General features: G+C 42.3%; 1 protein-coding gene across 6 annotated transcripts; it reads right to left on the bottom strand.

Moving 5' to 3' along the window:
- Nucleotides 1–4137: 4137 nt before the first annotated feature.
- LOC139548869 (arfaptin-2-like) lies at nt 4138–12860 on the bottom strand. 6 transcript variants are annotated; one of them, XM_071358775.1, is made up of 11 exons: nt 12636–12860; nt 12049–12150; nt 11782–11814; nt 11007–11115; nt 10470–10547; nt 9112–9213; nt 8430–8545; nt 7934–8155; nt 7519–7676; nt 5699–5873; nt 4138–5609 (listed from the first exon to the last, which is right to left on the bottom strand). In XM_071358775.1, exons 2-11 carry the CDS (start codon nt 12139–12141, stop codon nt 5454–5456), a joined length of 1242 nt encoding a protein of 413 aa, XP_071214876.1. In that variant the 5' UTR covers nt 12142–12150; nt 12636–12860; the 3' UTR covers nt 4138–5453. The 6 variants fall into 6 exon arrangements, with proteins under 6 accessions (XP_071214876.1, XP_071214879.1, XP_071214878.1 ...); XM_071358778.1 differs by lacking the exon at nt 10470–10547; XM_071358777.1 differs by lacking the exon at nt 11782–11814 and having other exon boundaries at nt 12636–12857.
- Between the last annotated feature and the right edge of the window lie 1106 nt (nt 12861–13966).

The following is a 13966-nucleotide window of genomic DNA, read 5'->3' as shown; positions in this document are numbered from 1 at the left end:
AATACACAAGAATGAAGCTACTGAGTGTACAAAACATTAGGAACACCTGCTCTTTCCATGACATAAACTGACGAGGTGAATCCAGGTGAAAGCTATGATCCCTTATTGATGCCACCTGTTAAATCCACTTCAATCAGTGTAGATGAAGGGGAGAAGACAGGTTAAAGAAGGATTTTTATGACTTGAGACAATTTAGTTATGCATTGTCTATGTGTGCCATTCAGAGGGTGATGCACCACACTGCCAAATCTCTGACCTCCTGTAGGCTGTCTCATCGCCGTCGGTCAGCAAACTTGACGATGGTGTTGGAGTCGTGTGTGTCCACGTAGTCGTGGGTGAACAGGGAGTACAGGAGGACACTAAGCACAGACCCCTGAGGGGCCCATGTGTTGAGGGTCAGCATGGCGGAGAGGTTGTTGCCTACCCTCACCACCTGGGACCGGCTCATAAAGAAGTCCAGGATCCAGTTGCAGAGGGAGTTGTTCAGTCCCAGGGTCCCGAGCTTGGTGATGAGCTTGGAGGGGACTATGGTGTTGAACACTGAGCTGTAGTCTATGAATAGTATTCTCAGATAGTTATTTCCCTTCTTGTCCAGGTGGGAGGTAAGACTTAAAGCATGCACTACCACTTGATACACTGCTCAAAAAAATAAAGGGAACACTAAAATAACACATCCTAGATCTGAATGAATGAACTATTCTTATTAAATACTTTTTTCTTTACATAGTTGAATGTGCTGACAACAAAATCACACAAAAATTATCAATGGAAATCAAATTTATCAACCCATGGAGGTCTGGATTTGGAGTCACACTCAAAATTAAAGTGGAAAACCACACTACAGGCTGATCCAACTTTGATGTAATGTCCTTAAAACAAGTCAAAATGAGGCTCAGTAGTGTGTGTGGCCTCCACGTGCCTGTATGACCTCCCTACAACGCCTGGGCATGCTCCTGATGAGGTGGCGGATGGTCTCCTGAGGGATCTCCTCCCAGACCTGGACTAAAGCATCCGCCAACTCCTGGACAGTCTGTGGTGCAACGTGGCATTGGTGGATGGAGCGAGACATGAGGTGCCAGATGTGCTCAATTGGATTCAGGTCTGGGGAACGGGCGGGCCAGTCCATAGCATCAATGCCTTCCTCTTGCAGGAACTGCTGACACACTCCAGCCACATGAGGTCTAGCATTGTCTTGCATTAGGAGGAACCCAGGGCCAACCGCACCAGCATATGGTCTCACAAGGGGTCTGAGGATCTCATCTCGGTACCTAATGGCAGTCAAGCTACCTCTGGCGAGCCCATGGGGGGCTGTGCGGCCCCCCAAAGAAATGCCACCAGACACCATGACTGACCCACCGCCAAACCGGTCATGCTGGAGGATGTTGCAGGCAGCAGAACGTTCTCCACGGCGTCTCCAGACTGTCACGTCTGTCACATGTGCTCAGTGTGAACCTGCTTTCATCTGTGAAGAGCACAGGGCGCCAGTGGCGAATTTGCCAATCTTGGTGTTCTCTGGCAAATGCCAAACGTCCTGCACGGTGTTGAGCTGTAAGCACAACCCCCACCTGTGTACGTCGGGCCCTCATACCACCCTCATGGAATCTGTTTCTGACCGTTTGAGCAGACACATGCACATTTGTGGCCTGCTGGAGGTCATTTTGCAGGGCTCTGGCAGTGCTCCTCCTGCTCCTTCTTGCACAAAGGTGGAGGTAGCGGTCCTGCTGCTGGGTTGTTGCCCTCCTACGGCCTCCTCCACGTCTCCTGATGTACTGGCCTGTCTCCTGGTAGCGCCTCCATGCTCTGGACACTACGCTGACAGACACAGCAAACCTTCTTGCCACAGCTCACATTGACGTGCCATCCTGGATGAGCTGCACTACCTGAGCCACTTGTGTGGGTTGTAGACTCCGTCTCATGCTACCACTAGAGTGAAAGCACCGCCAGCATTCAAAAGTGACCAAAACATCAGCCAGGAAGCATAGGAACTGAGAAGTGGTCTGTGGTCACCACCTGCAGAACCACTCCTTTATTGGGGGTGTCTTGCTAATTGCCTATAATTTCCACCTGTTGTCTATTCCATTTGCACAACAGCATGTGAAATTTATTGTCAATCAGTGTTGCTTCCTAAGTGGACAGTTTGATTTCACAGAAGTGTGATTGACTTGGAGTTACATTGTGTTGTTTAAGTGTTCCCTTTATTTTTTTGAGCAGTGTACTTTAATAAATATCCATTCTTTAACGCTTACTGTGTGTGTACCTGTACTTGTCCTGGTTGTTATAGAGTTGTCAGTTGGATTTGGAATTCATTGTTTTTTATAAAAAATGTCATACTATGCATCCCCTGCCAAAACCAAAACATCTGCTGTGCAATGACAGGCTGCTCCTTCTCCGTTAACAAATGATGGCTCCTTTGGCATTGAAGAATGGACATTTTTACAAGTATCGATTGACAGCAACTCGATGAAGTTGGAGGTGCAGTCCTCCCACTCTCATCCCCACTCAACTCCGTTGTACTTGTACATCGTGGAGTTGAGGAACCCGGCTAACGCGATTTCCATACCTGGCCTAGAGTGTGTTCTTACCTGGAGCTGTGAAACTGGTAATGCAAATACAAACATTTGTTTTTGTCCATACAATCTTCCTGAGCTGCTGAACCGGTCTTCACCGTATCCACCTAAGCATCACAGTATAGCATTTGTTTCTTCCTCCAAAAGCTTCAAACACCCTAACAAAGCTTTGTATTCCCGCTAACAGACCCCAAACCACCACCACAAATGCCTATACAGTCATTCAACCTTCGATGTTGGATCCGCCACTGCTCTTGAACTGTTTATGCTACAAACACCAAACCAACGTTGACATGTGCAGTCTGACTCAATTTAGATTGCTTCAACACAGCTTTTTGCTACCATTCATAGGCTATTTCATAAACTATAAAGCTTGTTGTCCTCATTCATTTCAATGATGGAACAACTGCCACAGAACATTCAGAATGTTCCAACAAAAACATTTTGAGGCCGTAAAAACACATTCGATCGATTATGCTACATTACCATATCGTCGTTGTCTGACAAAAACCTAATTTCCATTTTTGCTGAGTCAATATATATATTTTTTTAACTTTGTTTTATATGACACTTTCTGTATGTTTAACTAAACACATTCAGCGGTTCAAGGCCTGACCATCTTTTGGGATGTTACATTTCAGATGTACTAGACTTTTTAGATGAAACATTTAAACATCAGGACACTGGAATTCATCACATCACTGATCATGTTGTTGACATGTATGACATGATTAAATAGCAATACCTGTGATTAAACATGGCGCACATCCCAAATTGCACCCTATTCCCTGATAGTGTACTACTTTTTGCTCTGGTCAAAAGTAGTGCTCTATGTAGGGAATACGGCGCCATTTGGGATGAACAATTGAGACCCCTCTATCCACTGTCAAACTGATAATAAGTCAGAGAGATAACTAACAAGATACAGCACGGTTCAAGCAAAGAATTTAACATACTCCAAACTTTTGTTCCCTCATGAAAATATTCCTGAATCACATTTTTTATTTAACTAGGCTAGTCAGTTAAGAACAAATTCTTATTTTCAATGACGACCTAAGAACAATCTGCCTTGTTCAGGGGCAGATCAACAGATTTTTACCTTGTCAGCTCGGGGATTCGATCTTGCAACCTTCCGCCCCATTTACATTGAGCATGATTATAATGAACGAACTACGCATTTTTTAAATAATAGCTGTAGCTGTAGGATGGTGTGATCCTAGCAATGAAATATAATTTATCTCAAGAAAAAAGGTGTGTTTCAAATATTGCCTACTGTCCTCATCTACCTGGTGGAATAGATACAGTAGGTTTGTCAACAGGCCGATGAAAGACATCCTATAACTTCACAAGCTTTTTAATAGACCAGATAGCTACCACTGACTTCACCAGATAAAACTCAGATAAAACTCAGCTTGATCTAGACTTAACCCTGATAGCAGGGGTGCGTCACAAACTGCCTATTCCCTATATAGTGCACAACTCAAACAGATAAAAAGGGGCCATTTGGGACAGAGAGGACAGTTTCCTGATTAACAGTAAAGAAGACAATCACAGATGGAAGTTCCAGTCATTTTTCAGCCATGTTTTGGATTGTATTGCCATGTAATGTGTGAACACAATATGGTACAGCACTTATACAGGTGATGACTACAATATACTCAGTGGACAGCAGATGGACGAGTGTTATTACTGTACAGCTTTTGTGAGGAAATATAAAGTCTGTATGGAAACATCAAACCATATACTATAAACCACCATTTCATATACTGTACACCAGGTCCATATGTTTTTTTTAAATGGAGACAATATTGATGTAGAAATGGGAGAAATAAACAAGAACATACATCTGAATGGAATTAGTAGAGGTATTTTTATAAACATATATAAACTCTATTTGATTATTGGGATATATGTTATAAAGACATAACATAATAAACACGTGTAATAACATTATCTGTAGGATTAATCAGAGGGAGATTATCTATTGTAAATGAAAAAGTCGTACTTCCTGTACTCAAAATCATTGATAGAAAAAGGGGCAATATGGAATTGGTTCAAATCCATTTTTTAAACTTAAATTCATGATATATAGCCATTGATTCTTGACTGCTTGTTTTACAAATCCAGGATTGCCCCTTTAACCCATCATTTCTGTCATCAATAGTATACCACAGACTGTAGGTTTCTCACTTCGCTTTCATAAATCTACCTCTAATCTTCACCTGGTGCAAACAATGTAACTGGTCCAGATTCTTGATATCCTCTACATATGTAAACAGTTTACTGACCTTTCAAATGACGACCTCTGGAAGCTTTACATAACACTTTACAAAAGAGCAAAAACAGTTTGAAAAGAATGATTACATTTATGTGCAAAGTATAAGCTTAGAATAATTTCTCAAAGTATGATGAATTAAAAGTCACGCTACACAGCAACAATAGCATGAGGCTCTGTTGTGAATAATTAACACAACAAATCAACATAAAATAGACGTTCTATAAACAAATTGGCAAAACTAAATGAAACTAGATAAGCGTTCTTTTCCCCTTAGTATCATCATCACTAGTCTCTACTTGTCCCATCTCTAGTTTTTATATACAGTTCGTGTAGATTTCATATATCTGTTCATCCGTCTATCCATTCCTCTTGTTTCTTCCAAGCCCAGTGTGTCTCTCCATCTGTGTGTCCCATTTATACCAGAGACCTGACTGAGACCTGGGGCCGTACGTATCAAGCATCTCAGAGTAGGAGTGCTGATCTAAGATCAAGTCCTGCCTATCCATATAATCTGATTCATTATGATCTAAAAGGCAAAACTGATCTTGGATCAGTATTCGTACTCGGAGATGCTTGATACGGGCCCAGAGGACTGGGAGCTAATCACTCTAGCTCTCCTCCAGCCAGGAGGGCTTGTCTGACCCTGGGGGCTTTAACTTGACGTTGAACTGTCTCAGTGTCTGTTCCAACTGCTGCTGGTTCCCAGCGAAGTAGGCTGAGATAGCATTATGGAAGAGGAGCAGCTGCTTGTGCATCACCTTCACCTACACACACACACAGAGAGAGAGCGAGAGATGTAGCATTATTGTAAATTAACATACCACCCAACTATCCAAATAACTAACTAACCCACCTTGTTCTCCTCCAGGAACTTGAGTTTGATGGTGACGTCTGAGCGCAGCCGTTCGTACTTGTCTCTCTGCACCTGGTACTGCTGCTGGGACACCTCTATACGCACCATGGTGGCAGCATCACGAGGACCCAGACTCAACTCCTCCAGGTCGGCCCTGTACGCATCAAACTCCAGCCTGGAAGGGGAGGGGAGGGGAGAAGAGGCAGCAGTAAAAAAAATAGGCTTGGGAGGTATCCACATTTTTATACGTCATACCGTTCGTTCTTCTGCTATCCCGGGATTTATGGTTTACCGGCATAGCACACAAGGCGGAGCAAAAAACGCAAATAAAGCCTATTGGGGGTCTAGTACCAGAATGCTAACAACATTAGCACACGTAATAACAAAATCACATAGACACTGTTAGCTAAATGCTAACGTGCGAAAATAAACAAACTCAATTGCAAAGACAGGCAAATCCAGCTCAAAAACTTATAAAAGCATAGCTAGTAGCTACCAAATGTCCATTTCAGTGAGTGTGGACATTTACAAGCAAAAGTGAATGAAAGAAATTGTGCAACTAAACAAAGTAATGCATGCTTTACTCAGGGAAGAGCAGCATGTGTACACAAAGCAGAGGGGAGAAGAACAGAGGAGAGAAAAAACGACGGCTAGTAGGAAGCACAGGGAACAGATGTACAGATAAAGAGCTCTGGATGAGTTGACTTCTCAAATACGGCAGAAAGCCGATATAAGATATCTGATGGCAAAGATTTAGTAGTGAATTGCATACAAGAGTAACTTCATCACCTCCTGTGCACCGCACAATTGAGACTCCCCGATAGATATAGAACTCTATGAACTCCCCAGCCCCCGCTGTCTCCCACTGTGCTATTTACAAACAAACACGTGACTGAATGAACTGTTCTGGGGAACTACAGTATGTAAGTTCCGATCGCTGCAGCTGTACACAGCCCATCTGTAAATAGCCCATCCAACCAACTACCTACCTACCTCATCCCCATATTTGTTTTTCTGCTCTTTTGCACACCAGTATCTCTACTTGCACATCCTCATCTGCACATCGATCACTCGTGTTAATTGCTAAATTGTAATTACTTCACCACTATGGCCTGTTTAATGCCTTACCTCCGTACTTAATTTGCACACACTGTATACAGATTTTTCTATTGTGTTATTGACTGTACGTTTGTTTATATGTAACACTGTGTTGTTGTTTTTGTAGCACTGCTTTGCTTTATCTTGGCCAGGTCGCAGTTGTAAATGAGAACTTGTTCTCAACTGGCCTACCTGGTTAAATAAAGGTGAAAAAAAAAATATATAATAATAAAATAAGTCATGTAAAATAAGTTTACAGGTAAAATGAAGAACACAATTTGCTTCATCTCCTAACATATTGCACAAGTTGACTGCAGGTATTAACTTAAAAAGTAGCTTGAAATATTCAAATCTATTGAAAAACTTAAAAGAAATTGTTTTGACAGTATTGAAAAACCTTCCTGTGGCTTTTTCCAAATATCCCGGTATACACAGTATACCACCCAAGTCAATAAAACACCCGTATAACACCCTTGAACACTCAAACACAGTTTCACCTCTGCCAGGTCTGCATGGAACACATCAAACTCCAGCCTGACACACAGAACTATGTCATGTAGACAAACATACTCTATATTATGTCTCTGGCAATCATAGATATAGACTGTAAACCTCATTATAACTTGGCAGTATGATCATTTGAAACTATTGCATTATAAAGAGGTAACTACTATAGTATCTCCAGGCCCTGCCCTTTCTAACCCTCCCATCTTTATTATTACCTTGCAGCCTCGTACAGTTTGATGGTCATCAGTGTGTCCTCCATGGTCTTGTTGACCAGTGTATTGATGCTGGACACAAAGAAGTTGATGGCACCAAGCAAAGCCTCCCCGTTCCTACACAACAACTTCTGGGTCTCCGCATTGTAGCCAAACTCATCCTGTGGACAACACACACTTGTGTTTTATATACTGACTTTTCCTCTACATTAGGTATTTATGGATTGATTACAACTCAGTAAGGTAGCCTGGATTCCAAACTGAAACTGATAGGCTTGGTTTCCAACCAAAAATTACACCCTGGATTTTCAGGCAACATTTTTGGGGGCCAATTTCACACAGTGTGCCACCTGCAGCTGATTCCTGGCTGGGCTGCGGTCTAAGGGTTCAGGGTTCAAATTCAGGGGTTATAAGTTACCCGAAGTTCAGGTGATTTCTGGCTGAGGTCTGCGAAGGTGTCCCCCAAGGCCTGCTGGGTCTGGACCATGTTGTAGAAGTGGCTGGTCAGGGCGGTGGTCAGTCTCAGGACAGACTCGTACTTCCTCTTGGTGTCCCTGAGCACATCTATCTGGGCCTCCAGCTCCAGGTCCACCGTCCGAGAACCACGGCCGAACCGCTCCGAGAACATCTGCTTGGTACACTGGGGTAGAGGGAGAGATGTGATTAGGACAAAGGAGATAACAGAAAAGGAGATGAGAATATATCCTTGGCACACTGGGATAAAGATGACATGGAGATGTGTTCAGAATAGAACCGAACAGTTACTTGTTTTCCAAGGAGGAAATTATTCCCAGTCTTGTATGAAGACAAATGATCATACCAGTGCAGATGCAATCGACCCATAGAACACAGTGAAGATTCAATGAAGTATGGTTTCAACACATTTTCCCCAGGAGACAGGTTCTGTTCTGTACCTTGTAGGTGTTGATGCCCCACTTCTTAACGCTGTCTAGTTTCTCCACAGCCACACCACGGTTAGCCTCCTCCACTGACATGTTCTGGTTGCTGTTACTGTGGTGCATCCCCGACCCTGACACAAAGGATAATAAATAACCTGCTCACTCTCAGAGGATTCCTTAAAGTGGTTAGTTGTTGAGACCTAGTTGATAAAGTCTATAGTAAATAAGATGGGACTGTCCATCTCATTTACAATGAACGCTGTCACAAAACCAGCTTCAGTCAGTAGCGCTTTGATACACAGATTACACACAGAGGCTGATCAGTGCTTAGTTGGGCACTCTCCTCATCACTACTCCTCAAAGCGAACACCTGAAATATTCCTTTCATGCACCAAGTATGTCTTTGAGGCAAATGGTATGACAGTGATTGAGTGATCGGTTGAGAGGACAGCGAATGAAATGAATGAGTGAACAGAGTGAAGTGGGGTAAAGGACAGTTGTGCTGTATGGGTCCAGTGTAGGGCTGCAAAGTTCCAGTATTATTGCCAGGTAAAATGCCCACATTTCCCAGAAACCATGGTTTCAGAATTCTGGATTTACTGCTTATAGTAATTCTGGAATTACCTTCCAATTCCAGAAATCTTCTGACCAGGATTTCTGGGAAACCTGGAATTTTTCAACCCTAGTACAGTGGTACCTGTGAACGGCTGGTCGGTCTGGTTCTGGTTGGTTATCATTCTGGCTGCTGACTGGCTGGAGACCAGACCTACACCCTGTCCCCTGGACTCCATTCGCAGGTCTGGAATGAACATGGGGGAGGGGAGGGGGAGGATGGGGAGAGGACATGTGAGGATATGTGATATATGATATATGAGATGGAGAGAGTAGATGAAGGTTGGTGAACGTGTTAAAAGGGTGAGAGGATGGTGAGTCATGCAGGTTTTCCATGTCGAAAAAACAACAGAATGAAAACACAGATGGAAAACAATATGAAAATATTCACAACATAAGTAGTGGTAATGTATGAAATGATGCACATGTCATGTGGTGAGTTAATGAACCGCAACATTCCATTAGTTAACCGCTTCATGCTACATTTGCATACATAGGATATGTCCAAAATGGCACCCTATTCCCTATTGGGGAGCCATAAGGCTCTGGTGAAAAGTAGTGCACTATGTAGGGAAGTTGTCATCATTAGAAACATTCACACAAACATAACATAGTAAATCAAACAGCTCTGAAATAAGTCAGTCAGGTTAGTAAACATAGCTAGCTTTTTTGTTAACATCCACCGACATGCATTCAGTATGCATTGGACAGTAGAGCAGCATTCCCTTCTTTCCCATGACATCTGTAGAGGTACACATTGTTGTCGAAGAGAGGGACTTCAACTGTGTCTGGGGTTGAACAGCAACCCAGGCTACAGGCAAGGCTCATTCTCCCACAGAATTAAAGAGTGACTAATGAAAACACCCTTGAAAGTGTAAACAGGTGAAGAAAATAAAAGGTGGGGGGGAAACTGTTAAAGGTAGACTCAGCAATATGATGTAGATGCAGACAGTAAACAACATAGTGGGTCAATTTCCACAACAACTAAGAGTGTTGAAGCTCGAAGCTCAACTTCGCTGGTGTTCTTTGTGCCCAGGCTACCACACTGTGAACATTTAAAAATGTTTTAAAAAAACAAAAAAAGTGATAGACAACATTACAGATAAAACTAATAATTTTTCTGCAGGTGTGGGTAATAATTTGCGTGCAGGTGTGATTGGAAGCCCAAGGGCTTGAATGAAAACCAAACCACAAAAAACCAAACCACAAAAAACAATACATAAGAACAAAAATAAGAAAGGTTTGTTAAAATAGATAACAAAACCTACTAATTATAAATGTAGAAATGAAATGATCAGTAATCACTGTGTGAGAGCGAAGTTTTGCATCTTGCTCATCTCAATATCTGTGGTGCTGCTCGTGGCAACATCATTTTCGCTGAGTCTACCTTTAAAGAGGGAAGTATACAGTTATGTGGAAGGTGGCTGAGAGGTGCAAAGCCACCTGTGGGCTGAGATTCGGCTCCAGGGACAGGGGGGCTTCTCCTGTCCACATACTGAGGGTTGAAACGGATAGCAGGGCCTGGTGGATAGGGTTGGTTAAGATAGTCAGTAAGCGAGAGTAGGATGTAGATCTCAAAATCAAAATAGCTAATACAGTAGAGAGTCTCTGTTTGCTACTCATAGAGACTCCTGAAAGAACAGAAAGAAGGTTAGGTCAAAATAGAGTCACTGATGCAGAACAGCATGCTTCTGGCAAGGCCCTGATTTTTTTTTTTTTTTTTTTAAGTTTGAATTCCATCAGGACAAACCCCATTGGGGCAGTTGAAAATGTAGTCTTCACCATTCTTAATGCTAACAAACCAAGCAAGCCTGGCTAAAGGGACTAGGCTATTCATTGATTCAATAAGGACTAAGTGGACATAATTAAGTGGACGTTCCAGTAATGCACTGCAGTGACAGCAGTAGGCAGCGCTAGAGAAAGCTGTCTGTACCTTTAATGGAGCTAGTGAACAAGTGAGAGCAGTAGAGCTGTGTGTACCTTTGATGGAGGAGGTGGGTATGATGCCCCCTGCAGGTCCTCCGTAGCCTCCAGACACGACGCTGGTCTCATTCAGGTTGGGACCAGACACCATCACCTGCTGCAGGTCCTAAGGTGAAGCCACAACACATCAATGGAATAGATATAACCTAACTCTAATCAGTCCCTCACGGATTTAGCAGAGATGTTTTGTGATATTTGCAGCCAAAAACACTTGATTTTGCTGTGCCAATTCTGACATTGTGCGTGGCAATGTGCATTGATTTTGTCCACTTTGTTGCGAAATTGAGCTTGGCGAGGAAAACGTTTGTTGACGTGTGGCTTGATCGAACCATATTATGTGGTAAATGTGTGGTGATTGGTTGAAATTACGAGCCCTCTTTTTGTACTGCAATGATTGGTCAGCTTTATATGATAATAATGCGTTGATGTTACTGTTTTATGCTGAAATAGTGCAGTGATTGGTCCAATTAGCAAGCCCTGCATAATATGTGGGGAATTTATGATTTTGCACCCAAAAAACTGTCTGAATCCTGAAGGGACTGACTAATGCATAATGATCCTGTTAAGTTTATTGTCAACCCGAAGAAGACCTTCCATATAGGCCTAATCTTTGTTGTACACAGACACTCACACACATGAAAATGGTTGATAAAGGTTAATTGTGGTTAGTCTGAAAGTCTTCCATGTTAACGTGTACACTACATCTAAATCTAGAGTTCTCCTACAACGACGTGACACACTCTCTCTCATCCCTTCTACTGCATATCCCTACCTTCTCATCTAAGGTCCACTGAATCTTTGCAGCCTGCACAGAAGTGAGACATAATACAGTACAATAAAATACACTTACAAATAGTTGACGTAATGAGTGGTCACCACACACAGTATACATATAAATACTGTACGTAGTGACTGCATCCCAAATGGCACCCTATTCCCATAGTGCTGTACTTTTGACCAGAGCCCAATGGGCCATGGTCAAAAGTAGTGCACTATATAGAGAATATGGTGCTATTTGGGACATAACCATATGACCCACCTGCTCCAAACTGTCATCCTCGGCCAGGGTCTCTCCATTGCTGTTGATAGGAATCTCCATGGTAGCTGCCTTGCCCATAAAACTGTCTGCCATGGTGGTTGTCTGCAGGAGAGTGCGTTGGGAGAGAAACAGAGAAATGGGCGATGGAGAGAGAGATGGGGGTGAGAGAGCACGATCACCACACACTGAGCTTTTCACATTAATGATAGGAATGTTTGCAATGTAAATATGGGTAGAATATGACTAATTCAGCATAATATCAGGCCTAGCCAGCTGTGATATGTAAAAATGCAGTGTCCACATTCCTTAGCTAGCTGTCCACCGGTAACGTTACAGAGCTGAATGCAGCGATAACCTGCTCTCTCAACAAGCCATCACATTTCACAATACAACACATTACAAAAGCCATAGCTAGCTATTCGTGATCATTATTCGTGTTGTATCTAGTTATTTTGCTAGTCCCAGCAAAACGACACCTAGCTAGTTAGTTCCAACCTAGCAGCCCTAGCCAGCTGGCTAAACTGGTGGTGCTGCAGAAAATGATGATCTCAGTGAGTTAGCGTGATCTGCTAGCTAGCTAACGTTACCTGCTGTGTAGGTCCAGTCTCCCAAAATGTCAAATGTTGCTGCTTATTCTGCACGGTATTTCAAAAAATATTACTATTATAAACGGAATAACACCGTTACAATGTTTATTTTTCGTCTGTTGATGAACGCATGATTGTAGTCGTGATTCCGTTAGCATCCCCGGGTAGAACCGAGCACAGTATGCAGATAAAATCCCTAAAGCCCAGTTCCGCCCGCCCTCCTCTGGCCCTACACGTAATGTTACGTCAAGTCGCCACGTCGAACAGTTGACGACATCAACCCCTCCTCCCCTCCACCATTTAGTGATTTGGATTGTTTGGTTTGTGTGGAAAAACAAACATCACCACTTTAAAAGGAAGTTGTCTCTGCAACTAGGGCAGAAGGAGGTTTTGAGAACAAGACGTTGGTGGCAACTTAATTGTGGGGAGGACGGGCTCGTGGTAATGGCTGGACGCAGTGGAATGGTATCAAACACATGGTTTCTATGTGTTTGATGCCATTTCATTTGCGCCGTCCAGTCATTATTATGAGCCATCCTCCCTTAAGCAGCCTCCACTGGTTTTGAGTTATTTGATTTTGATTAAGTTGTTGAAAAAATGCATAGAATCTCCATAATCTTTATGGATCTTTATTTTTTAAGAAAATTGGGGGTTTACTATTTTTGTTGTCTTGTAATTACAACATAACCAAACTGCCACTTAAATGATCAAAATGTTATCACCAAGCCATTGGGATGGAAATTATGTTTTGTGCATGACTTTTTGCCTCATAAAGCTATTCTGTTGAATAATGGTAATAGCACTATTAAAAACAACATTCTTTTTAATGAACTTCGGATAGAGAAAAATATCTTTGCAGGTGACATGTTTGATAGTGGTGGCCAAATGTTAAGTTATGAGGTATAAGAGTCAAAGCCTTTCCTGTTACACACAAATAATATCACTCTGTGATTGTCATATGTGTTATCAAGATACACTTAGAATAGAACCTAGTCTATTTATTAATGATATTGATATCAAAAGTCTCAAGTGTACAAATAAACATAAGATAATATTTTTTATAGCAGAGGAAAGATCACACCAAGAAGGAAATCCTTTTGGAATTCACAACTATCAATGGTGAAAGGCTTTGTCCCTTTAAATGTTGTATTTCTAATAAGATCTGAGAGGTGCACATAAAGATTTTTTCAAATATGTACCTCTCCAACACAATGGTGTCAAGGTTTACAGACATTGACTACAAGTGTACCTTCTGCAATGATGGACCTGGAACGGTGACACGTTTGTTTTGCAGTTGTTTATACACTATTAGATTTTGGAGAGATATGAAG

Source organism: Salvelinus alpinus, chromosome 22 (assembly GCF_045679555.1).
Source record: "Salvelinus alpinus chromosome 22, SLU_Salpinus.1, whole genome shotgun sequence".
NCBI lineage: Eukaryota > Metazoa > Chordata > Actinopteri > Salmoniformes > Salmonidae > Salvelinus > Salvelinus alpinus.
Note: the sequence above shows the minus strand (reverse complement) of the source record. Positions and strands in the feature narration are given on the sequence as shown.

Bases quoted from the DNA above. Each gene is read 5' to 3' on its own strand.
- LOC139548869 (XM_071358775.1), bottom strand. From the start codon at position 12,141: ATGGCAGACAGTTTTATGGGCAAGGCAGCTACCATGGAGATTCCTATC. The intron at 9,214-10,469 runs GTGGCTTTGCAC...TGTTCATTCCAG, and splicing joins AGCCGAATCTCAGCCCACAG to ACCTGCGAATGGAGTCCAGG. The intron at 7,677-7,933 runs GTAACTTATAAC...TGTTGTCCACAG, and splicing joins AGAAATCACCTGAACTTCGG to GATGAGTTTGGCTACAATGC.